Consider the following 26,243-nt stretch of genomic DNA (forward strand, 5'->3'; position numbering starts at 1 on the left):
CAGAAATACGCGGGGTCAGGCCTCACGGCGAGGAGGCCCTTTGCTCAATTTCGACAGGAAGCCTCTCGATGTGGACCGTCCATGTTCTCCCCCGTGTCTGGGTTTCCTCCCACGGGCAGAAAACATGCAGCGGGTTTATTCCAGACCCTGAATCAACCATATGGATTTTTTCGTGACTTATGAATGCCAGAGCGAAGGATGGCACGGCTCTTTTTGGCATATGAATGAGTGAATGGTTGGGTATCTCTGACTTGCGGACGAGAGAATCAATGTGAGATGTTAATACACTGCTCAAAAAAATAAAGGGAACGCTTAAAAAACACATCCTAGATCTAAATGAATGAAATATTCTTATGAAGTACTCTGCTCTTTACACAGTTGAATGTGCTGACAACAAAACCACACAAAAATGATCAATGGAAATCAATTGTATCAACCCATGGAGGTCTGATTAGGAATCACACTCAAAATTAAAGTGTAAAAACAAACTCCAGGCTGATCCAACTTTGATGTAATGTCCTTAAAACAAGTCAAAATGAATCTGTGTTGCTTCCTGAGTGGACACTATGATTTCACAGAAGTGTGATTGACTTGGAGTTACATTGTGTTGTTCAAGTGTTCCCTTTATTTTTTTGAGCAGTATATATGACGTGTGAACGAGAGGGTGAAGAGTCGTATGTTCATGCAACCCCAAGAGCAGGATAAGCATTATAGATGAATGAATGAATATCCAGGAAATTCTTCGACATCATGCTAAAACCAAAGAAGCCACAATAAGTGATCAGTCGCTGGTAAAACATGATGCTCACAAAAATAAAGGGAACACTTGAATAACACATCCTAAATCTGAATGAATGAAATATTCTTATGAAATACTTTGTTCTTTCCATAGTTGCGTGTGCTGACGACAAAATCACGCAAAAATTATCAATGGAAATCCAACGGAGGTCTGGATTTGGAGTCACGCTCAAAATGAAAATGGAAAAACACACTACTTTGATGAAACGTCCTTAAAACAAGTCAAAATGAATCAATGTCGCTTCTAAAGTGGACAGTTTGATTTTAAGTGTGATTGACTCGGAGCTACATTGTGTTGTTCAAGTGTTCCCTTTATTTTTTTTTTGAGCAGTATATATATAACATGTTACACGTTTGTATTTTTCCTGGGAGTCAGTGAACCCGACAGCCGGGAAAACAATCGTACTATTTAAAAAGTCGTACCCCATTTGAGAGATTCAAATGTAATTGGTGGCGATAATGGAAACCGAAGAGATGAAGCCGGGACCGGAGAAAACGCGATCTGAGTTATTTAGTCTACTTCTAAGGGATGTGTAAAAAAAAAAAAAAAAAACAAACAGAGCGCGCTCAGATTTAATGGAACACTGAAAACCTTTCATGGACATTTGTTCAGGGCGGCGGGCAGGATGTGGGACGGGAAGTCAGATGGACAAGGACCTGCTGCCCTCCGCATGATAACTGCTTGAGTACACACACATACACACACACACACACACGTATTACAAGAACTAGGCCCCTGTCCTATTTTTTGTGAGCCTCTTCAGTGCTTGGTCTTTCACGTTTTTTCTGCCCTCGGGTCTCGAGGGTGTTGACAGACGGTGAGCAGAGGAGTGTGTTCGCCGCTTCCACGAAGGTGCGGCGGCGAGAGGTGACCGATGGCGGAGGGACACTTGAGGATTTCACTTGTGCTTCATTTCGCTGGAGACAAAACACTTGTCGAATTCTTTTCCCTGCGCTTTTTACGAATGAAACGGCTTCTCCAGACGTCAGGGGTTCAGAACGGGCGAGGTCTCCAGAGTGCTACTGCGAGATGAGCGGCTCACTTATTGTCAGAAGACAGATATTAGAGGACTTGCCCTGGTCAGCTGATGGAACACACACACACACACACACACACACACACACACAGATACGAGTCACGCTGCCGTCCCTTCACTGAGCTCAGCTTCTTGCCCTTCTTCTAAAAGAGAAATTTGTTCTGGCCTAACAAAACCCCTTGTTTTTTTTTTTCTTGCGATGGATGTCCCAGACGTGGCGGTGCACCAGTGAGGTGCAGTCAGGGGAGGCAGGAGAGGCTGTGCCTCACTTTCTAATCTTGGAAAGAAAAAAAAAAGTCAAATGACAAAAAGAATAAATGGTTTTGCTTATCAGTGATTTGCACTATAAAGGTATTTTTCATTTCACTTCACCAGTTTCAGATCGTTTTTGATTCAAAATGGCTGGATTTTCACATTTACTGTCCAAATACTGAGACGAGAGGTGCAGAGAGGCTGAGGACTGTTGAGCCTCAATGACGGCTCATCCTCCGCAGTAAGACCGTATCGCTGCCTCCCTGTATGTCGCAATTAAAATGTTTAAACACTTTTGGTCTATGAGCTACATTTCCAATTTGTCAACAATTGTATTTGTGTTACTAGTTTCTTGTGTTGAGCGGTCGTAAAACGTCTGCTAAGAGCCACTAAGTGAGGCATGCAGTTCTCCTGCCTCATGGTAGGGGGCGCTCCTGATTCCAGGGATTCTTCTAGTGATTCCTCTGCTTATTTGGTATATAAGCGACTCTGTAGGGTTCATCTGTTTGTAAATGTGATTGTGATGAAGTAAAATCCATCCCAGCGCTGCCACCTCCAAGACACCAACACTACTCTTTCGCCCATTGCCATAGTAACCGTGCTGTTGCCGCATTGTTGTAGTCGTTTCTGTCAGAACTCTTCGCCCGACTTTCTCACGAAGTTTGAAACGTCGAGGCCAGAAAGAAATGGTTATCCATTCATCATTATCCATATCATTGTTGATTCATAGTCGTGACCCACGAGACGACGCCGTCGTCGGCCGCGACCCGCGTGACGGATGGTCACCCGGGATGACGAATGCGGGTGAAATCGTCGGACGTGCCTCCGAAATGGGTTTCTGACGCCGCGTTAGGAGACAAGGTCGAACACACGGCCTCAAAACCAGCGAGACTGTAACCGAAAGCTGACATTTACGAGGTTTTTCTTTCCATCTCACGCCCAACGACTCGCGGCCGGTCCGATGACAAGGCCGTGAGATGATACGGCGAGAAAGGTGAACCCCGGGTTAAACACGATTACACGGTTTACATCTGACCGATTTATCTAGAAGATGCGGAATCCACCCCTCGCTCTGTAACCTTGTTTCCCAGGCGCTGTGACTTCAACTCTGCCCGCCGGTGAAGATGGAAACATGTCCGCTAATAAGATCCGAGTGACCCGTTTCTTCGGCCGAGGTTTCGAACGGGTGCGTGGTTGTTAGCGTCAAGCGGCGTGGCCTGGTTTTGAACAGCATCGAAAAATGTCACATTCATAAATCCCTAAGAATGATTCCTGCCAAAGCCACGGTTAACCATTAGCGATAGCTTAGCTTTAACGCGCCCCCTCCCTCGAAATGGAACTACAAGTCTTGCCTGACATCAAACAGCCATTCATGCCCGCTGTTGTATTAAATTTCACCCCTTGAGCTATTACCGCTGTTTAATTCATTTCAGGAAATGAGACTATGCTATTTAGCTTCGACCTCAAGAAAACAAACGGCGCCCGAGTATGAACGCCGACGCCGTCGGCTACATTTTAAGGATTCATGTTGAGCAACAAAGTTTGCGCGGGAGCATAAACAACGAGGGAGGGGAGCTTCTCGAAAGCAGGTCGTCCCCTTAAAAGTCCAGGATCTTCAGGTTAGACAGATTTCCATTCCCGAACTGATCACCTGTAGACGCCTCGACCTTTCCACCATCTTTGTTTTTTTTTTTTTTTAATTGCGCATGGACAAATGAAGCAGAAAACAGGGCGCGGAAAAAAAAAAAACGGTTACCGGGACAACAGAGTCAACGACTTTTACACCGCTTTGACTTTACAAACACACACACACACACACACTCGGACAATACACAAGGAGAGATTGCAACCCTCTTGCATTCCACCGCATTCAATGGGCGCGAGTCGAGGCAGGAATCCACCAGAACTGCCCACATGGCAACCAGACACTTTCCAATTCCTCCAACGGGTCATGCGGCGCAGGGAAAGTTCCCTCTCCTTATTTTGAATTAATTTATATTTGGCAGAATGGGAAGTCTGGAACACTGTCACCGCATTTGCTGGTCATTTCGGCGCCCTTTTCACTCGCAGTTCCTCAAATGCCCAGCGGGAGCGGTTTCATAATTTACGGTCGTCGCCTCAGCTCGCTCACGCAGGAGGTCGCCCTATCGGCTCATTCGCAACTGTTAAAGAAAAAAATTGTCGCCGATGTTTTAATTTAGTTTGGCTTCCATGATCCACCGATCGTCCCCGGCCCCTTTTTGGCTTCCGACCAATGACACCAACCGGCCCACATTAAGGGATAAACACCGGAGGGTCAGGCGGACGGCCATCGGCGAGCGCTTGGATGTAATAAGCGTTACGGGTGGAGATGATTTCTGTAAGTTTATACAGCTGATTAACTTCTCTCGCTCCTTGAGAACTCCATTCCGTAAATATTTAACCCCGCGGTTAATCGGCAGCTTCCGCCGTCGATGCACTTGAACGCATCGCCGCCGCTCCGAAAAAGGCGGCTCGCGAAGGGAAAAATAAATCGTAAAACTGGATTCCTTCCAGAAATGTCACGGATGCGGACGCCTGACGTCCCGCGGCTCCGCGGCGCAACCTCGGACGAACGAAGCGGTAACCGCCTCTCGGCTGGCCGGTGGACCGGAATCGCGAAGCTCGAATAGCTTGGCACGCTCACTCCGGGAGACCAGGAACCTTTTCCTGAACTCCCGTAGGGAACCGGCGTGGCTTTTTATTCCTGGATATCCCGTAAAACCCTGCAGTCCCTTGACTTTTCCCGCTCCGTTTGACTGCACGACTCCTTTACCCTTCGCAGAAATCATCGTTGAAGCTGCTGTTTACATGTTCTCTTTATTTCTGCTTTTCCTGTCTGACCTCAAATGAGAATTTCTTTGGCCGACGATCAGGACCACATCTGGACTGATCTGAGAATTCAACATTTTACTTGTTAGCGGTTTCTATTTGCGTTCCTCCCTCAGGATCCTTGAAGACTCCGTGGCCTTGCACTAATCACGTACCTGATAATGTACTATAATGGTCATAATGGTGATAATGGTCGTACCCGCGCCATATCAGGGGCGGCGCGGCGCAGGGGGTCCAGCCATCGTCCTTAGAACCGAACATTCCTCGTATTAAAATGTTGTTGAGCGAAACACTGAACCCCTAACTGCTCCCCTGGTGCCGCTAGACGGCATGCCGACTGCTCGTGGTTCATCCACGATGGGTAAAATGCAGAGATCCAATTTCCCGCGAGGGATTAATAAAGTATAATAAAACATTTTAATAAAAATATTCTTGCATTTGAGCATACCGTGCATGGCTGCTGGGGTGATACCGCTCGGCGTCCGCGAGCTCCCCCGAAAACACGCGGGAAACGAACACTGTATTTACAAGATCGCAACCACGAGTCCAAAACTGTTAATTTCTTCTTTCTAATGAACGGATGAAATAGTAAATCATTTACGACACGTGTTCTCAAGCTGGTCGTTACTCATCCGACAGTTGCGACCCTTTTCCCTCCCCTCCCCCGCCCACCCCGAGGCCGTGTGAAACGGACCATTCACCGCCTCCGGAGTTGGACGGCGACCACTGGGAGTCCCCCCCCCCCCACAGGGGGCGGGGGGGGCGATGGGGGGGACGACACTAGCTCAAACATTCACCCACCATTAACCCCTCGCTTAGAAACGCATGAAAAATGGATGCGTGCCGCCGAAGAACCGGAAAGATACGACTTTCACAGACGAATACCAAATAGTCCTCGTGTTAAAGAGGTGATGGATGTGAAACGTTTGAGTACCAGGGGCGTCTCCGGGAAAATCCACAACTGATCCATTTGCATGCGTTTCTCAGGGTGACCATATTTCTAGGCTTTGTCGCTCCAGGAAGTTTGGCATTTATTGTACTCGTACAGGGGACGAGTAAAATAATGTCCCTTGTACATTTGGACAACTAAGCTAACCGAGCTAAACCCTCAAATCCCCCAACCTTTGTGACTTGTTTACCCATTTCATGGAAGTGGATAAAGGTCTCACTAATCGCGTTATATTTGACTGTAATGCGGTAATTTAATGTATTATTGTGATATCAAATTCAGAAATCACATTATGGTGTTCTAAATCTGGAGCAGAGAGCAGGGTCTGGGGACGGGACTTGACTGATTTTTTTCATTGCTCTTTATTTACTATCGCTGCATTTTTTTTTTTTTAAATCACCTCGGCAATTAAAATATAACTATAATTTATTAGAATGAGGTTTTATTGGTCCGCCTATTCCCCAAATGGCCGTCTTCTCCGGTGGTCTGCATGGGTTTAGGGGAGCCCAGGGGTCAATGTGGTGTCAAAGAGGAGGAGCTGCAGCGCACCTACCGTCTGTCCAAGGAGTACTCTCCCAAAGGGATACAGTAATCTATTACTTTTCCATAAACAGTCAGATACCACAATATAACTTGGAAATGTGGATTGCAATTTTATACACCGCTTTACCCATTATTTTAGATTGATGTTTTGTTTTTTTTTTGCTCATGCATGATGCAAAAAGTGGCTTCAGATTGATTATCAATATCATCAATACATCCTCCAATTTTCATCTGGAAATCAAGTCCTGTACGCGCCCACGCAGGCTCCACGCAAGCTCCACGCAAGGCTTCCCGGTCCACTGACCTGCTGGTAGTTCTCCTCCTCCGGCCGGAAGCTGTTGTCCACCGGCTGGAGCCTCAGGTTGATGTGGGGGAAATTGTGGAGCCAGTAAGTCCACCAGGGCGCGATGTAATCCACCCGCGGCGAAGACATCCCTACCCGCGGGTAATTAGAGGAAATTAAAAAAAAAATTATACAAAAATAAAAAGTGAGGCTCCCAGACTGATTTGGCCCCTCGGCGGCGGAGAGCGGCTCTCAGCCCCGACTCATCTTAAGACAAAGGCGGGGATGGAAACGCGCTCCGAGGACGCAGGACGTCCTGGAGGTGAGAGAAAGAGAGAGAGAGAGAGAGAAACGAGAGGAGTCCTAAAGTTTAAATCCGAATCCTCCTCTCTTTGTGCGCGACCGGAGTTGTTTCCCGCACGGACGGAGCCCGTCTCTCCCTGCGCGTAAAGCCCGCTGCGATCCAGGTCGACGGCCGCCCCCCACCACCACCACCACCGCCACCGCCACCTCCCCTCCCGAGGACGCGCGGAGTGTGAACGCGCATCGGTGGCTGAGAAGGGAGGGGGGATGGAGGGGTGGTGTTGGGGGGGGCTTGGGAGCGCGCAAAGACGCCCCACGGGTGAGTTCATTAACACGGGCGACGTTGGTGTGCGTGAAAGGCGCGTTTGCATCACACGGAGGAACTCGGGTGTTTTGGTGTGATGGGATAAAAACGGCGAAAGACCACCATCTTGCGGTGAGATGCGGGACACGCAGCCCGGGGTCTGGATCCCGTCCCATGGTGGGAACGGCTCTTGGAATAACAATTGCTGGATTTCACTCCAGTATGTTCAAAACACAACATGGCAGCCATGTAGATAAAGCGTCAGTGTATTAAAACATGTAGTTTTAGAAACAACCTTTCCCGACCTGTAGAATTGAGCGTTTCAAACGTGGTCAAACCACTATTTCGCTCTTTCGCCATTGTGTTATCATTGCAGCCTCAGGATTCATCGGGTGCGAACGCGTTCAAGTGATGTAAATACAACCCCGTCCCGTCAAAATGCCATATACAGCTCTTCACATTGACCTCCTCGTCTGTTAAGACTGTAAATGCGGTTCCTCACACGAAAGCATTGTTTCTACACTGTATCCTGGACAATGACTACCCAGAGCATATTAGTTCACTTTAGCGAAGTGCTGACATAGAAGTTTAATGAAGACAGTAGAATGTTGTCCCACTGCCTTCCTCAAATAATGTTCTGTAGTCGGACGAGAAGCTGTCTGTGTTCGTTGTGTTCGTGTTGAAGGCTAAGTGTCTGGTTGTGGCTGAAGTCTGACATCTTGTGGAAAATGAAGTCATGGCCGTGACTCCAGGTGACCCGGCTATCACAGCGCCAGTGAACAAAACGAGACAATTAACAGTTTTCCAATTTTTATTACAATTATCTGTACATGACGGATTTACTTCAGCTCTTTGACAGCCAAACCTGTGAAGACAAAACAAAAAGACACATTAGAGAAAGAAGTCATCTTGTCTTTCTTGAAACCAGTGAGCAAACAGAAAAATGTTCCCTTTTCCCCCAGTTTAGACAGACTTTGTGCAAAGATTCTACTTAAGACCTAATTTGAGTCTCAAAGCAGCTGTGGCCTAAAATAAAAGGCCATGACTGCACTTAAACACTATACATATTCACAGTGCTGGGAAAACAAAGTCAAAGCAGTACTAAAATGAGCTTGTCCCCTCTCTTAATCTGATTTTTAGATTCTTGCTGCAGTGCCAAGAACCCATTCTGCATGTAAATAGTGTAAGTGGTTCACAGCCTGGTCATTTTTCCCCAGATAGTCCCATTACTGCTCTCACTGTGGATTGTTTGTTTTAACAGCAGCGTTTTAGTCCAATGGCCCAGAAACCAGCAGACTTCCATCATATACAGTACATCCACCGAACTTGTTCAGATGTAAACCCACATGATTGTCTAACAATCGAGCCCAGTCGGACCCAGACAGTCACTGCTTTTTAACAGCTGGAACCCGGTCACACATTTGAGAAAAGTTTAGCACACAAGACTAACTCTTTGTCAAGAGAAATAAGGAGCAAAACATGTAACAATCATGCAGCAGGAGCAATGTCTAGCGAGCTGTCACACCATGTTACTTTCCGGTGTGCATTGTACATTTCGACGATTCAAGAGAATCTGATTAGCATTTCTGAAGCACAACATTGCTGACGACTCTGCTGTGATCGCACATAAAACCCAACAGCACGTGGAAATGTGAGGCTAAAGGTTAATGAATACGCTGCAAAATTCCTCAAGCCAGTGACATTTTACTGACAAAGAGACAGACTACCACACACACCTGCATCTACAAGTAGAACCACAGTTCCAATTTCACACAGCATGGTGTCAGTGCATTATCAGCATCAAAGCTAAACCAGGGAATTGAAGTCACACCTTGATGATGGGACTTCCTGTGGTGGAAGAAATACTGACCTGGGGGAAGCGACTGCTTGAGCTTCTCCGCCTTTTCCTTGTCTGTGATGACCAGGGTGTACAGGTACCTGCTGCAGCGCACTTTGAACTTCACATTGTCCTTGTTTTTCTTGATCTTCACGGCTGGATCAGAAATGGAAGCATAAAAAAGTCAATTTAAACCTTAAAAGGACAAGACCATGTTTGTATGGTCTACAAAAGTTTCAGGGAACTATTTACTAATTGCATTGCTCTACCATTTTATGACACCTAACAGTTTTCAACTTTTTGCTTTAGAATAAAAAGCGTGTTTATCAAAACCTGTTTTGATGTGTAATTAGGAAGGTGCTCAGGTCCACTGTTCAACAACTTCCTTAATTTCTCAGTGACTGAAGCAATGATGTGAACTGTGTGACACCCAAATTGTGTTTACAATCTCAGGACCACAATGACTGACATTCTTAAAAAAACAGAGAAAAAAGCCTTTACTTTTCCTACTTTGCCCTAAAAAGAAGAAATTACAAAGAACCCGGTTGTGCTGGCTACAGCCATGTTTTGTCACAAGCCTACTTTTTTCCCCTTTCTGGCTACTCCCTTCAGTGGTTGCCACAGCGAATCAACCTCCTCCATCTCACCCATTTCTCTGTATCCTTTTTTCACACCAATTAACGTAATGCCCTCTTGTTTGACCCACAGTAGCTTAACTTCCACCAGTGCCCTGTATGTTAGCAGCTCCGATGGTGACTGTTAATTACCAGGATCTTGACCAAGCAGTTATGAAATCCATTGGTTTGGTTCTCATATTTGATTTTGGCACAAGCTTTATTCAAGCTTTAGCAACAATTGTAGAGGGGTCTATGTGGACTCACGGGAACTTCTCAGCATATTTCAGACTACAAGTTTTGTAATCTGGGGGTCCGACACTGGACACAGGATTGAGTTCATTTTTCTGGGCTGGTGCATTGCAAGACTAAGTAATAGCAAACCGTGAATTCCATGCGGATGGGACTTCCCAGGTAATGGCTACACACTCTATATAGCACACTTCAAATCCATTAACAGACACATTACATTCACTGAATATCAAACACGTCTGGTGTCAGTGCCAGATGAAGTTTAAGGTTTTAGCCACAACACTGATAGGTATCCCTTGCACAACAACCAACCAAAGATCTAACATACTCTTGGAAGTAATTAATTACTGCTGTTGAGTGACATCAACTTACACTTCGCATCCTTCCTCCTTGCTGTCAGCAGGAAATCTTTGATTTCTTCGATCTTGCGAGGCTAAACGCAAAAAGAAGACATGTTTACAATTAAACTTTTAACATGGGAGTGTTTGATTGGAACGGGCAGATGAGGGATGTTAGTGGACCGGTGGAACTGGGGTTTCTGTTATTGAGACCGAAACTCAGCACTTGGTCCATCCTTAATCTAGCAAGTGTAAAATGTACCAAGGACACAGCAGCCCGAGATACTTGGACTCCTTGCGAATGGTAAGATAATGCTTGACAAGAAATGCGATACTGCAATAGTCTGAAGAATATACTGTGGCGAAATGGCTTTTACCGTACCGTTACAGGATTGGAGTGTTAGCTTACGGCTAACAGCACTGTAGCATGCTAGCTAAAATGCGGCACCGCGAATGCAACCTTTAGCTAGCATGTCTCGTTATCAATCAAGCTGATGTTATAGAAGATAACATTTCAACAAAATCACACAACAACTAAAGGAAGACTAAAGGCGCACATATATTTGTGAGTTCTTACCATGCTGTCGTGTCAGCGGGCTAAGCGCTGTGAATGAGAAACACAGTGGGTCAACTAATCGGTTATAACAACGTAACGAAAAGTGTTGAACAGTAAATCATTCTGACATATTTTCAATAACGAGTGAAATTTATATAAATGATACAATGCGATGTTATATTTGCAATCGTTAACGAGGATGGATGGCGATTTAAAGGCAGATTTTGTTAATGAGAATTAAAAAAACTCACTAAGGCCGCCACAGAGAGGAAGAAAAGGGGTTGGACTTCCGGCTGTAACAGTATATATACTCAACTATGGCAAGCATGGAGGGACAATTGTGTAGAAAAGCGATTCGCCCGGTGAAACCTTGTCAACCCTTGGTGGTAAAACTAAATTTACTGTACATTGGAAGCTTGCATTTCATTTCTAAACCAAACAAGGGATTATAGTATCCTATATATATGTATATATATATATATATATATATATATATATATATATAACCATATTTATAATACTGTTTACACTCTTCCTATCAGCAGATAACCAAAATGCACTGTATTCACTGTACAGGGAAACACGTTTCAACACTGTATGTGACAATAAACGCTTTGAATCTTGAATTTATCGCTGCCCGCCAATCATTAATCCGATTTTCAAATGTGGTCTCGTATAACAAAGTGATCAATATAAAGAGACCTAAAAAGGAATGTTGGATCTTCTGAGAATTTGCACGTTGGCCATACAGGACTGTCTCAGAAAATTGGAATATTGTGATAAAGTTTTTTATCTTCTGTAATGTAATTACAAAAACAAAAATGTCATACATTCTGGATTCATTACAAATCAACTGAAATACACTTTATAGTTTATTTGTATTTCTTATTCTCCCCTTTTTTTTTGTAACTGTTTATACAATTTTCTACAATTATTTATTATTGTTATGTTTTTCTTGTAACTCTGGCACAACAGTTTCCTTCGGGGATAAATCAAGTTGTTCTTATTTTTATTATTTCAATATTGTTGATTATGGCTTACATCTTAACAAAACTTAAAAATCCTATCTCAAAATATTAGAATATCATGAAAAAGGTTTTTTTTTTTAATGCATTACAGAAGATAAAGAACTTTATCACAATATTCAAATTTTCTGAGACAGTCCTGTATATAATCTGTGGTATGTTGGATAACACATCAGCCTTGTGCACCCTGAGAAACATCCTCATGTGTGAATTACTGATCTGGTGTAATTCTTTCATCCCCCCTTTTCCATGCATTATTCTTTCCACTCAAGCATTCATATTTGCTCCTCTGAAGGAACCCTGTACCTACATTTAAATAGATACCGTTTTATGCACCTCCCCCCCACGCCGAATGTGAAAATTGCTTGGAAATCAGCATAGTTATGCCATAATTGTTCGCCGATGTTAATTGCAGCGATAAAACAAATATAACAGTAGAGGAAAAAATGTGCAGGGGAATAATAAAGATGAGGGAGGTGGGCACGACAGTATCCATGTCTACAATATTTATAACCTAATGTCGGTTTGTATCTATCTTCTCGGCGAGTGAGGAAAATGGGATGAGAAATTGTGTTAGGCCGCTGCGCTGTGTTTAGTGTCACGTATCCGCACATTTTATTTTTTCACTCTCAACATCAGCTGTATATTGTTTCCTCATTTCGCTCCAGACGAACCTGAGACGACGACACATTACGGCGTCCCCGCTGACTTATGAGTTCAATTATCTTCCCCCGTCTTGACAGATCAATTCGAAGGTGTCACGGCGCGTACACTTCCCCGACCACCTTTTGCGATACTCCTGATAAGTTGTGAGGAAAAATTTCTGCTTTGGGGGGGGGTTGTCAGTTTGAGTTACATTTATTCTGCGGGAATCTTTGATTTGCACACCCATATTTGGGTTCCCGGGGGTTGCAGCCCGCGGCCATATTTCACCGCAATGAATCCGACTCCGCCACGCATGACTGTCCCGGAGACGAGTTCATTAATGAGCTCCAGCCACTGTCGCTTTTTTAGTATTCCGCTTTCAAATACAATGGACTTTCTTTTTGTCAATAATTTACACCTGCAGCTCTGTTCCAGCCCCGGCGTACTCGGTCATTAAAGTTTGAGTGACACCTTAGTCCGTTTCCATGGAGACGCGCTTTGACATGGCATTAATTCAAAAGGACAGGAAACACTGGAGCAGTCCTTTTTTAATTAACCTATCTACCTGTCTGCCCGCGTCTACAGGCCATCTCCCCCCAGATACTCAATTAGTGTTTGTACTATTGGACACACTTCACTCAGGCTCTTAAAATTTCAGCGGTCTCGTGTCAATCAAGGTAACCGATGTGGAGCGGAGCGCGAGAAGAACTTCATTAATGCAGCAATAATCTGCAGCGGCGCGGGTCGGACCGCCGGTGAAAGAACGTCCTTTTGATTTTGTCGCCTCATCTCGCCTCTTGTTTTCGGGGTCACCCCGAACGCCGCGTTCCAACATGGCCGACCCCCCTTTCCTCTCGCCGCTCGTGCCCGATTCCGCTTAGCATTCGCGCGGCTCCCCTCCCGACGCACCGTATCAGTGATCTGACTCCGGGAGATGATCAAAGATGTCCCTCATCATATTTCGCATGTTCACGCCGGATATGCCGCGGACGTGCACCGGCTCAACGTGCGGCCTGTCCTAGCGCGTTAGCGGAGTTTTGCGATTCGCGCCGTCTAATTTCCCATGCAAATATTTACCCCTGCACTTTGCCAAAAATAAAATTCACCCGGGTAATCGTGATAGTAATTCACATTATCTACATCTGGTTTAATACCAGATCGATGCTTTTGCCGGCACGGCTTGGAAGACAGAAGTTCATACGTATGAACCACAAAATGTTGCTTTGTATTGTATTTTATAAACACAGAAGTTGTAAGAAAATTCATATAGGGCCGCCGTTCCCGCCGGATGACGTTTCTGTATTTTATCCAGAAACGTCCTCGTCTTTGTGTGACTTTGAACGTCGCCTGCTTTGCAACACAATTCCAGATTATCAGATAAAGGCCGGAAAAAAAAAAAAAAAATCACAATTGATTCCTGCGGCTTCCGCTGTTCCCTCGCTGTCAGTTATGGAATTAATTACAGGCCCGGCGTCACGCACGCACGCGCGTGCACAAGAGGACTTGTAGAGGATCATCTCAGCTTTATAGATTACGACAAATGGCCATGGCCCCGCTTTAAGTGAAGCGCTCTTGCTCCGGGATGATCTTTATTCCTTTTTTTTTATTTGCACAGCAGTAAACATGATCCTCTGAGCCCAGCTGCTTGGAGAAACCCTGCCTGAATCCAAATGCCGAAGGGCGGCGGTTCCGCTCTCCCGACAGCAGAGGGCAGTAAGAAGACATTGTTGACGTCGTGGCTCGGACCGGGATCTCATGCTCGAGTGCGACGTTGGGAGACGCTGTGGATCAAGCGATGGCGCCCTCCGGGTTCCTCCATAATTTAGAGATTAAGTGATTGCAGGGAATAATTTTCCCTTTCCTGCCTTATTTTTCCACCCCTCCCCACATATGAATACAAACACAACTGATTGCATATGAGTAGAATTACCCACTCGTATCGTCGTTTCTTTGAGGACTCTTCCCTCCCGGCGTCCCGCGACTCCAGTTATCCGTACATCTCCCACACCTCCGTTTCTATTATTTCTTTCCCCGGGTCTGACGGGGGGTGGGGGGGGGCTGCCTGTTCCGACACGCGCGCCTCGCATTGTCGCGGGACGCCTCCAACATCCTGCGACGTTTCCAATTATAGAACTTTATCCAGTGATCGCCCTTCCCCTGCCCGACCACTACAATGCCACTCAAAATCAATGGCAAAGCGCTTATTCACACAGTCTTATTTTTCAGTTGTGTGACCTCGCAGAATTTTTTTTTTTTTTTTTTTTTACATTTCTTCTCCCAGGCGAAAGCCCGGTGAACTCACCTCAGCATCACTGTAAAGAAAGATCGCCTCGTCGCATCCCAATTGCGAGATGATATAAAAATACGCTTCCGATTTAATAGAGCTTCTGTCCGGGTGGCGCAGTGGTTCCCCCTTCCTCCCCGGTTGGATCCCGACGCGGGGCCTTTCTCTGCGGGGTCTCCGCTTTCCCCCCGTGGTTTCCTTGGACAATCCAAAAACAAACAGGAGGTTCATCGGAGACATTAAATTGTGAATGAGAGGGTGAATGTTGAATGACAGGGTGAATGGCTATAGTCCTCTATATAACGCGTGAGTGAGGGAGTAAATAGTTGTATATCTATATCGGCTGTGAATGACAGAGTGAATAATTATGTCTGTATTTGAGAGGGTGAATGGTTGTTTGTGACAGTGAAAGGTTACATGACTGTATTTAGCATTTGAAAGTCTCCATGTAACTATGGATAATTATGAATAATTATCCTTGTTTTGACACTTCATTCTCATCCCGTTTGTTCCGATCCTTTTTGTCGTTCTGTTATCCGTTCCTATCCTTGTTGTTGTCGTCGTCCTTTTAATTGTCTCCTCCATTTATATTCATATTTATTGATATTGTTATTGCTGCCGTGCTGTGACAAAGGAATTTCTCCAATGCCGATCAGTAAAGTATTATTTTATAGCGGTTGAACGAGAGGGTGAATTGCTGTCATTCCCAATATAACGCGCGAACGACAGAGTAAAAAGTTGTATATCTATACGACTCATGAATGCATATAATTCTTCATTTGACGCGTGAATGAGAGAGCGGATGGTTGGACGTCTATATGAGAGTGAAAGGTTATATGACTGTATTTAGCAAGTGAATGAGAGGGTGAACGTCTCCATATAACACATGAATGAATTGTTATGTTTCAATATGATGTGTGAAAGAGAGGGTGAATGACTTTATGTCTCCATATGGTGTGTCAATGAGAGGATGAACTGTGTTTGACTTTATATAACAGGGGTCCCCAAACTTTTTCCTGCGCTGGACAAATAACTTTTCCCTTCCCCGGTAACAAAAAGTGTGACGATCGCAGGGGTGTCTGAACGTAAACATTTATCGTTTTCCAAAAAGCCATAAATAACCAAAAATTAACCCTTTCTGGGGTCCTGACAGAAAAAAAAACAAAAAAATCAGAAAATAAATAATGACGTTATTAATGAAATAAATAACACCATTTATGAAATAAATAATAACCAAATTACACTTTTCAAGTTTTTCACAGAAAAAAAGACCAAGGAATATTAACTTTCTTGTAGACACTACTGTTTGCAGCTCGCAGCTCAAATTCCCTGTGAACCAACACAACACATTTCACTCACATTATGGTGGTAGAACGGATTTTGTCCCAGTAGATTTGATTATATTTGTATTATTATTTGTTTTTATGTCTCTATTTGTTGGCCTCTGAGCCATAAGAGCCTGGATAGTTCGCCAGCAACCTCGCAACCACGGGCGCAGGATAAGCTATATATAGAAAAGAAATAAAAGACTGAATGGATGTAGAATTGCAATCAAAATGACCACCTTATTCTCTCATTTCATGTTTGAAATGAGGCTGGTTTCGTCGAGCTGTTTATTTTCTGGAAAATAATTGCAATTTAAAAACCAACCAGCCTTTCCTGCCAAGTCAAGTTTGACAAACCAAATAAGGGCGTTACCGTCCCGGTGCTGAGAGGGTCTTCTCTCCGGATCAATACATCTCATTGTCTCCCGCGTATGGGATCGAGTTTTTGCCGCATTTGTCTACGACGCTCCTTGTTTGAGCGTGAAAAGTAAAGTAAAGCGTAGATGGGGATATTCCGGGCGGTCGGTTCAGCCGGCGCGGCCATTCTCCGCCGCGTCTACGCGCCGCTTCCATTACGGAGGCGACTCCATAATGTATGGGGTATCGACTGAACCGTTCGGAGGATTTTCCACCGTATATCCGAGACGAAAATGACACAGGGGACCAGACTTGAGAGAAAAAGGGCGGCTACAAATCTGCCTTTGCTCCCGCCGCGGCCCGGATTTACAGCCGTGCTTGGATTCATAGATTCTAGACGGCGGGGAACCTCGGAGAGATAAAGAACAGACTTCTTCCCATACATATTCAGCCGGACGACCCCGCGCCCTCCGCGTCGCCAGCAGAGGGATGGATGGCGGGTTAACCAGGGCCTGGCGTTTCCCTAATTTTCCCCAATAACCGGTAGCTTTTCTTTTCTTATTTTTCTGGTTTGCAGCTGCGGCCACAAAGGCAGCCGCGTGACGATTTCATCCATTCGTGGATTCGATCATTCGTTATCTACACACTCAGCATTTTCAGGAGGGTTGAACCCTAATCCAGCTGTGATTGGACGAGAGTTGCGGTTCCCCCTGTCAATCAAAAGGGACACATATACAGCCATTCACTCACTCATTCACATAATATAGAGACATATAATCACTCACACCGTCATCCACACCTCATATTGAGAAATACAACCATCGACATGTCATTCATCCCGTCATAGAATAGAATAGAAAAACATAAAACGCTCCAACATTACATGCATTCACTTGAAACATGATGTTGATTTTATTGCTGTCAGGTTTCCTTCTCGCAGAAAGGAGAGGTTATATAGTTTGATGGCCACAGGTAAGAAACATCTTCTGCGGCGCTCCTCGGTGGTGTCGGTCTACGGTTCGAGATGCTCTGGTCGGATTTCGGTGCAGCTCGCAAGAGGCGAGAGGCGTCGTCTCTGATGCCGAGCCGCTTCTTCAGCGTCCTCCTCTCAGACACTTCCACTAACAAGTCCAATTCAGCTCCAAGGACGGAGCCGGCATTCCCGATGAGCTTATTAAGTCCGTTAGCGTCGGCCTCCTTCAGCCTCCTACCGCCCCAGCGCAGGACGGCGCACATGACGATGCAGGACGCCGCCAAGTGATAAAACATCCTCAGCAAGACATGAGTCTCTGACCTTTCTTGCACACAACGTCTGTGTTTTTATTTTACTCCAGTCTAGTTTATTGTGTATACAGACACCCAAGTTCTGCCCCGTTGATGAGGTTTGGATCGTTCATTCGGACATTATATTGAGAATTCGCACGTCATATGAAGGCGAAAAACCATTCACCCTCTTGTTGACGCGTCACGTGGGCTCCAGGCAGAAAAGTTCTTTGTCGGAATCAAACCGGGGACCTTCTTGCTGTGAGACGGCAGCCCTGACCGCCGTGCCATCGCGCCGCCCGTGATAAAGATATCAGCCCTGAGTAAAAGTGACAGGTGTTGCCGTGCAGGTCAGCCAGGACAGGCAGACAGTCTTATTTCACTGCTTTACAGTTTTGTCTCCATGGGGATTTTTACCTTTATACCAATTTCTTTTTACAGCTTTTCTTTTTACGGGCCGTAGGATTTATTTCATTTCTCCGACAGATATCCGTCCTATTTTTTTTTTTTTTTTTTTTTTTGCGTGTACCTTCGGCGTTATTCCCCCGATGCATATCGTAGCAGTTGTTTGCGACAATAAAATGTCTTTAATAGTCGTACTGTGTGTCGCTGGTAAGAATAATGCTGTCGTTGTCCTCGGTGCTTTTCTCTCACCCATATATTGTGCTTTGGCTCGTCCACAAGACACACTCACCCTGGCAGCCCTGGACCGGCGACCTGTCCATTTCAGGATCACATACCGAACTGTGCATTCTCTTCTTTATATGTCATGGAGACATACAACTTCTTTCACGCATCATGGCGGCGTGAAAGAGGGGGGAGCAACTTTTGTAACAAGGACTAATGTGACTCAATGAATAGGTATATTAGCAAGTGACTAGACAATTGCCAATATTTACGTTTTTCTTGGCAAAATTACTCAGCAATACAACTTCTAACCCATAGGTGGCAAGATAAACACAAAGATGGGCTATTTTGGTGTCGAATCTACAAAGAAGGTACAAGATGAGGGAAATTATCTACACAGATTGAACAATCATTTATAAAAGAATTGTCAGTTCACCATCAGATGTCTCTGAATATGAAGAGAGAAGCCGGTTTGGACATTGCATGCGAGCCTTTTTTACAAAAAAAAAAAAAAAAATCATGAGAGTTTATGAGAGAACTCGGGGCGATTTCAACCTGACTGAAAATTTCCCCAAAAAGGGGCGGTTCCCCTCGGAGAGGCACTGCATTCTGATTGGACGTTAATCTCAGCAGCAGCTACAATAGAATGGGATTTTAAAAAATTCCCTCCTTTTCCGTGCTTCGGTGGCGCGTCACCCAAGATCGCTGCGATGAACGAACCGCCCCTATTCACGCTTCGTATCAAGATAAACCGTTCACTGACCCTTTTACACGTCACATAGCGTCACGCAAACACTCACCCTCTCATTCACGCCTCAGAACGGGATAAAACCATTCACTCTGTCATTCACATGTCATTTGGAGACATAAGACCGTTCATTTACACATCTGGAGAACGGCTTTTGCTGTGAAATCATTTTCTTATTCTCCCCCAGACGCATCTACTATCAAAATCGTCGGCCAAAACTATACTAATTCCCATTTCTGTGTAAAGGAAGTAATTGGAATAAAAATGTGCCCCCTCAGGCTGAGGGATGATCACACTTTGTAACTGAGCGCCGGCTTATTAAAAAGGTATAATGGGGTTTCTGGAAAAAAAATTGTCCTTTCGCTCGGAGATCCATTTTAACTGTAACAGACATGGAAAGCGTGGATGATTGAATTTCGGGAGCTTCGCCGGAGACATTGTCGGTAATGATACACATAATTTCTGCCTGCGGGGCCGACGCCGGGGCCCCAGAAAGCGCCTCTACCTGCGAGCTAATGAGTGATGCGGAATGGCGCCCGGCGATGAATCTTAATTCGATCGAGAATCAGCCCAGAAATAGTCGTATTTACCTGGGCTGACGGGGAGCCTTTAAACAGGCGTTTGGTTTGAACCGGCGGAACACGCGGGGAGCGGAGAGCGCGTTTTTTTTTTTTTTATTTTTATTTTTATTCAAAATATTGATCTTTTCAGAGAAGTTGTTACAGCTGCCGGAGAGCTCGTCTGAAAATCCGAGCCGAGATATGGAAACATTAAATGTTAATGCGAGAAATAACCCCCCCCCCTCCCCCGTCCTCCGCCTCTTCCAAGCGATGCAAGAGGAGACCACTTGGCGATTCCTCTCGGCGGCACTGCCTCTCTAATCTCCACAATTATCGATCCGATTGATCGGTGGAGTATTGATCACCGGCAGCCTTATCAGAGGCAGACTTACAGTGCGTTTGCAGATGAAGGGAGGTCATTAGCGAGTCGGGGGGGGCTTTCGCCTGGCAGAACCGCGATAGGGATGCACTCGGGGTTGTCGGGGGGAAACGGCGGCGGTCCGGAGAGTTCCTGACGTATCGTGTCGGAGGATCTTCTCCTATCTGGCGGAGAAAGGAGAGGATTACGTGAAAGGAAGAAGAGCCTCCTCTGCAAGCCGCGGCGGCGATCGAGAAGCCGGCGGGGTCACGACCGTACCGACGACCCAGCCGCAGTTCCCCGACAACGCGAAGACCTAGCGTTTCGCTTTACCGCCGAGAATTTGACCTGTTTTATATGAGCGTGGAATTAATATAAGCTTTTAGGTGAAATACGCCACCTCTGATATTCTCTCTCAAGGTCCTGGAAGGTCAGGTGAAGACTGCTGCGCCGTCAGATATTCACACGCAGGTCAGAGTTTCGCACGCTGCTGTCGCGATGCAGGAGCTTCCGTCTTTTTCACCCGCCAGCTTAGAGCTAATGGTAGCACTGAGTGGTTAGCGGGGGCTGACACACACACACACACACACACACACACACACACACACACACGCATGCACACACAGTTGCTTTACTGACGTCAAGAACCGGTTTTGTCTCCGGTGTAGGTGCTGGAAGGGAGCAAGAAGTCAATATTACTGAAGTTTTGTGGGTCGGACGCAGCTAAATGCCCTTTTTTTCAGGACAGAAACAGCCTTTCAGATTAGCAAATTGTTAAATAGTCCCCAGCTAGTGTTTTTAAAGCGGTTTAAATTGAATCGCATTCACCCTTTCACACTCACTTGCACGCCAATGGCGGAAGAGCTGCCGCACAAGGCGCCAACCAGGCCACTGGGAGCAGCTTGGGGTTCGGGTGTCTTAGAAGGGAACATCGGCGTGCAAGCAGGGAATCCAACCGATGACTTTCTGATCGGAAGGACGCTCGGGAATAAAGTTTGCGGTTCGATTCCCTGCTTCTTCCCCCCAGTTGGTACCGATGGCTTGGTTAGCACCTTGCATGGCAACGCTACCGCTAATGGTGTGTGAATGGGTGAATGCTATCTAGAATAAATGCTATCCAGCACCTGCTCGGTGTGAATACGCTCTCTAAGTTGAGACGGTTTATCTTCACCCACGGTTCCGCACACAATTCATTACATTCATTCGTTCGTCAAAGTGATTTGGCCCTTGGTCGTCGCTGAATTTGGATTTTTCTGCGTCCCGTCAAGACGCTGAGTCAGTGTAATTCAGAATATTAAAGAGGCAAGAAATACAAATGGGTGAGCGCGCTTTTCTTGTTTTGAATTTTTATTTTTTTGCAGACAAAACCGATTTGGCGGAAACATCCGATGACAATGGAAGCGGCGGCCGCTTCTGAATCTATGTGTGTGTGTGTGTGTGTGTGTGTTTCTTACTGCGATGTTTGTCAGAGCATCAAGAATACACCCGTGATCCTCCTTTTATTTCCAACCACTCAGAAAATCCCCCTGTCTGCATTCACGTCCCGACACTCGAGAGATTTACCTGCAGATTTACCGTCCTCGTCATATTTGTTGGACATCCTTTTTATTTTTTAATGAACTATGTTTAACAGCGTTCATCCATACAAGCGCGGACCATAAATATGCAGGAGACGCTGGCCGGGACACCACGTGGCCCCCGCCGGCCCCCCCGGAGGCCCTGCGAAGTGGATCTTCCCCTTGAATACGTTTTAAAGTGACATCATTGACGAAACGCTGTGTTCTTGGCTTTTCGTCTGGGTGGGGAAAAAAAAATTGACTTTTTGATGAAAGTTCTTGTAAAACAAGAGGAGATGAAGTTATAACAAGCGCCCCCCCTCCCGCCACCCATCTGGCTGCCCCCCCCTGCTAATACTAGAAGCTTTCCATTTCTTTTGAGATATTCCTCATTCATATATTCATGGAACTGAATATTCTGTGTGTGTTGAACGATCGGTTAACGCTGTCAAGAATACTACTGGGGAAAAAGTTGATTTACCAATGTGACTATGCTGCCCCCACACACACACACACACACACACACACTCACTCACACACCCCTGCCTAGACAATCTGTCCCTTGAGATGAGATGATGGTTCACCAAGTTAACTCTTTCTCCTGGTTGGACACGTAAACACTCTATTCCCGCCGCCTGAACCCGGCTCACCTACTACGCAATCTCTCACACACACACACACACACCTGCCAGCTGGCAGCACCGGCATGGGTTTTTACCCACATGCCCCTCCGCTCAGATTGTCCGTGTCCTTGCATCAGCGTCAGTCTTAGCCGACAGCCGGTCCTGCATTAGCCAGCTAACGTTTCCCGGCCCCTGTGAGGGCGATGGAGGTTAGCAAGGTGCTAACCAACGACAAATGCGGCGAATTACCATTGCGCGTTTTGTGTTTCTGCCAAAGACGGTCGGTCGCATCGAAGGTGGAATCCCGATTTAGCCCGAAAGGGGAGCGGCAAAGCTGAAATTAGCTTAGCGCGGCGAGATCCCGCTGGGGACAATTATCGGCTCCCGATGTTTTCCTCCGTCAAGTTTCCGTCGGTGGAGGTGATCAATGAGCGTATTTGTTTTTTTCAAGAAAATAAGATGAATAGGTAAAAAAATTGAACAAATCCTGCTAATGGTTGAAATAGCAGCAGGAGTTAAAAAGCCCGAACTCGAAAAACACATCAGAGCTGGCGGATGCAAAGAACGCGCGCCGCTGTTTCTTGAGGTTGACAACACGGATACGAATCTACTTTACCAGCGCAGACCATAATTATCCGATTTCTCCGCGCCTTCACATATTTGCACTTGGAGCTCCTTTTGCTTGATAATCGTTATTAAATGGCCACTGTCTTTTGCTGTTATCATAATTGCAAAATTGCTATATTTACATTTTAGGACTTTTATAAATCTGTTAAATTCCTTATGAATGGAAACCGAATTGCAAAATCGACACTTTGAAATGATGACAGAAAACCCAACATTCCTCCGTGAGCAAGCGCTCGGCAGCAGCGGCGACGAATCGCTGCCTTTTTACTGATGCAGAAATCTTGATGACATCCTCGGCGTGGGCGGCCTTCTCCCTCGGCCGGTCGGGGGAGAAAAAGATGGCGAGGGAGAAGGACAGGGAGTTAGGAAGCGAGAGTGTGATGGAAACGGAGGGCTGTAAGGCTTCGGAGCCTGATCTTATGCTAATTATAACAGTAGTGCTAACGGTTACATGGTTCTGGTGGCGGGATACAATAATAGCTTTAATGTTCATAAAAGGAATAACAACGCTGGACGTCTAGCGAGACCGCTGCAGTCCCCTTGGGAATCTGCGAAATGAGATCGCCCAAGGACTCGGGCGAGGATATGAGGTTACTATCGTGCATTGATGATGGGAAATTGGTGCAGACGGGATGGGAGGAATGAAAGTAGTGCATCATTGGATACCGCTTACAAATTAATCTAGCAAAAAAAAGGTTTTTAAGCCGGTTCTTAAACAAACAGAGGGAGTGCAGAAGAGCTCCGGATCTCGTTGTGCTTTCGGAGAGTCCAGAGTCCCGAAACCAAAGGCGTCTGCGCAACTACTGTACAAATACAAAGTTCTCTCTGCTCGGGACTTCTTATACTTTTTGGGGAAACTCCCGGGAAGTTCTCGACAACAACGATGCAGCGACAGCTTGGCGACGACGGCAGTGTCGGTTGTCGCTTCGCGGTCTCTGAGGTGAAGAGTGCCGGAACGGATTTTCTCCGGTCGCTCTTCTTCACCCGTAACACGTAGTTTGACCTTTGTCGATTTGTCGCAAAGGTATAGCCATCTTCCGTGACAGACGCTCTCCTCCGTGCACAAGAATCACCGACATTTGCATGTCTTCTTTCGCCTTATCGGATGTGTTACCCGGATCGCTGTGCGACCTTCTGCGGCGGGGGAAACGCGGGAAAAACGACATGTATGCTTTTCAGAATTGACCCCGCCCACTTTGAATTTCTGACCAATCACAAAATAGTTGTTGGACTCCCTGCTGCTCTTGGACGTCATTTTGTTCTCGGAGTGAGAACAAACTCAGGTGTTTAAAGCCTTCGCATTCACGCTGGGTTCAAATGTTTTTTTTTTTTTTTTTTGAGAATTTTTATTTGTAAATTAACGATTTTTTTTTTTTTTTTTTTTAGCTCTCGTGGCTTTTTCAAATAGAAAGAGTTGTACTTCTTCCTGTTCTCTCTCTTTAACACAGGGTCCTCTGATAATGTGTCTCTTTTCTGAAAATAGATGTTTTCTTTTCTTTTTTTGAAGTACAAATAAATGCCTCCCTCCCACCCGTTCTATTCAAGGCTTCTCTGTGACAAGTAAGCTATAATCTCAAAACAGATAATGGACAAAGAGCCTCTCGGTGAAAACTCATTTTTGTTCTCCGATGTCCTCTTTAAAAACCATTTGAAACCAACAACCCCGCGCGAGTCCCTTTAGTCTCCCCTCGCCCGTGACCGCGGGGAGATTTCAGCGCTTTCAACGTATATAGCGCGCACGTGGCGTTTGAAGCCCGTCGGCCGATCGACGCTTCCAAAATCTGAATCCCGCTCGCCGTTCTCATTACTTTCGGATCATTACCCCTCTCTAATACCGCACACCTTCCAGCTGCTCCTCTTCAGTCCTAATTAGATGATGATCTGTGCTAAAAGATATCACCACGGATTCTCAGGGCAACGAGAAGCATCGCGGAATCAGAGGAATCCTTCAGAAACCGTGATTAAGCTCTAAAATGTCCGCGGGGCACAAAACGAAAGGAAAGACGGGGTTATTTTTCCAAAAAAAGGGCCGAAACGGTTGCCGCTTCTGCCGTCCGCTGTTTTCTAGGGGCGGTGAAATCTTTCGCTTCCAATGTTCTCCCCATCAGTTGCTGAATATTCACCCGATATCTCGGCTGCTGCGGTGAGATGAGATATTTATGATCTATGTTTATATTTTACACAAGCGTACTTTCCTGTTCGGGTGTCACAGAACAATACCTGTCTTCTTCCATTATCTGCCGACCCAGTCCCGGCCTTCCAGCGCTATGGCAACGTAGATGAGGATTGACTCACGGTGACTCGCACCCACCAGTGTTTCAATAATATTCTCATTAGGTTCAAATCTCAGTAGAACCTTGGCTTGCAAACGCCCCTAATCACGAACAAATCGACCAAAGTGCAGAGTTTTCCATCAAATTTTGAATCGAGCTGTAACTTAGCATCCGTGCACGACCACACAAACCGTCAAACCCGTGCTTTCAGCTTTGTTTTTGTAGCGTTGTGGCAGTTGCGCGTGCTAAATCTCGTTGTTTACATCGTTCATCGGTGTGTAAGCTAGTCCTCATTATGGCTCCACAGGTTAAAAGTGCTAGCGAGAGTGGTGTTGAGAAGTAGTTCAGAATTTCAGTCGATCTGAAAAAGGAAATAATAGCTAAACGTGAGAGCGGTGTTCTTGTGACTGATCTCGACAAGCGCAACGGCATGGCTAAGTCAACCATCTGTACTATCCTGAAGAACAGAGATGTGCTAAAGGGCTGACTACCTCGACGAAGCAAAGTTACTGTTTATTTGGAATAATGAAAGAGCTTGCTGGAGATAATGTTAGCGAGGGTCTTATATGCTAGAAGGCTTTACTTTTGTTTATTTTTGTGAAGGAAACACCAAGGACAAGTGCCGGTAAGAAGAGAAAGGACATCAGAAAACACAGCAATAATTAAAGTTATCTTTGATTCCTTGCTGTAATTTTGCCACAGCTGAACCCATTAAAAAAATCTCAAAAGAGTGCACTTTGGATTCTGGTGAAGAGATCAGTGGAGGTTACACCGATTTCCATGGAAAACATTGATTTCGTTTTGCAAATGGAGCCAAAGAACGAATAAAATTCTTAAGCCGAGGCTCGGCTGTAATTTTGAATTGAAACAGAATCAAACTCCAGCCATTATTTTTTTTTTTTGCTTTCAGATCGATGCAGCTGCAGAATAAAATGAAATTTATTGCACCGAACTGATCAAAATTACACTAAATAGGCCGATAAAGTGGTCAGGGCAAGAGGGTGCCTGGACAGTGGAGTCTCCATGTTCCTAGAATTCAAAAATTATGTACAGGGG

General features: G+C 45.6%; 2 protein-coding genes across 4 annotated transcripts in view; both read right to left on the reverse strand.

Annotated features, from left to right (window-relative positions):
• The window catches only part of ttyh2 (tweety family member 2), a 73,058-nt gene extending 65,856 nt beyond the window's left edge, over positions 1 to 7,202 (reverse strand). For 2 of the 3 annotated variants that reach the window (XM_086140119.1, XM_086140118.1), the window contains exon 1: positions 6,734 to 7,192. In XM_086140119.1, the coding sequence (XP_085996245.1) occupies positions 6,734 to 6,862 (129 nt within the window). In that variant the 5' untranslated portion in view covers positions 6,863 to 7,192. Of the gene's footprint in view, positions 1 to 6,733 lie in introns of all 3 variants that reach the window. The other variant, XM_086140120.1, reaches the window with a different exon arrangement.
• A 910-nt stretch (positions 7,203 to 8,112) lies between these two features.
• Positions 8,113 to 11,218, reverse strand: rpl38 (ribosomal protein L38). Its single transcript, XM_086139712.1, has 5 exons — positions 11,168 to 11,218; positions 10,938 to 10,964; positions 10,395 to 10,455; positions 9,190 to 9,312; positions 8,113 to 8,184 (listed from the first exon to the last, which is right to left on the reverse strand). Exons 2-5 carry the CDS (start codon positions 10,938 to 10,940, stop codon positions 8,159 to 8,161), a joined length of 213 nt encoding a protein of 70 aa, XP_085995838.1. The 5' UTR covers positions 10,941 to 10,964; positions 11,168 to 11,218; the 3' UTR covers positions 8,113 to 8,158.
• Positions 11,219 to 26,243: the final 15,025 nt, after the last annotated feature.

The sequence above is a fragment of the Fistularia commersonii genome, chromosome 32, assembly GCF_037954325.1.
Source record: "Fistularia commersonii isolate RoL2024-O1a breed Wild chromosome 32, RoL_Fcom_v1.0, whole genome shotgun sequence".
Classification (NCBI taxonomy): domain Eukaryota; kingdom Metazoa; phylum Chordata; class Actinopteri; order Syngnathiformes; family Fistulariidae; genus Fistularia; species Fistularia commersonii.

Bases quoted from the DNA above. Each gene is read 5' to 3' on its own strand.
- rpl38 (XM_086139712.1), bottom strand. The intron at 9,313-10,394 runs GTAAGTTGATGT...TTTCTGATCCAG, and splicing joins AAGGAGGAAGGATGCGAAGT to CCGTGAAGATCAAGAAAAAC. The intron at 8,185-9,189 runs GTCAGTATTTCT...TTGTCTTCACAG, and splicing joins CAAGCAGTCGCTTCCCCCAG to GTTTGGCTGTCAAAGAGCTG.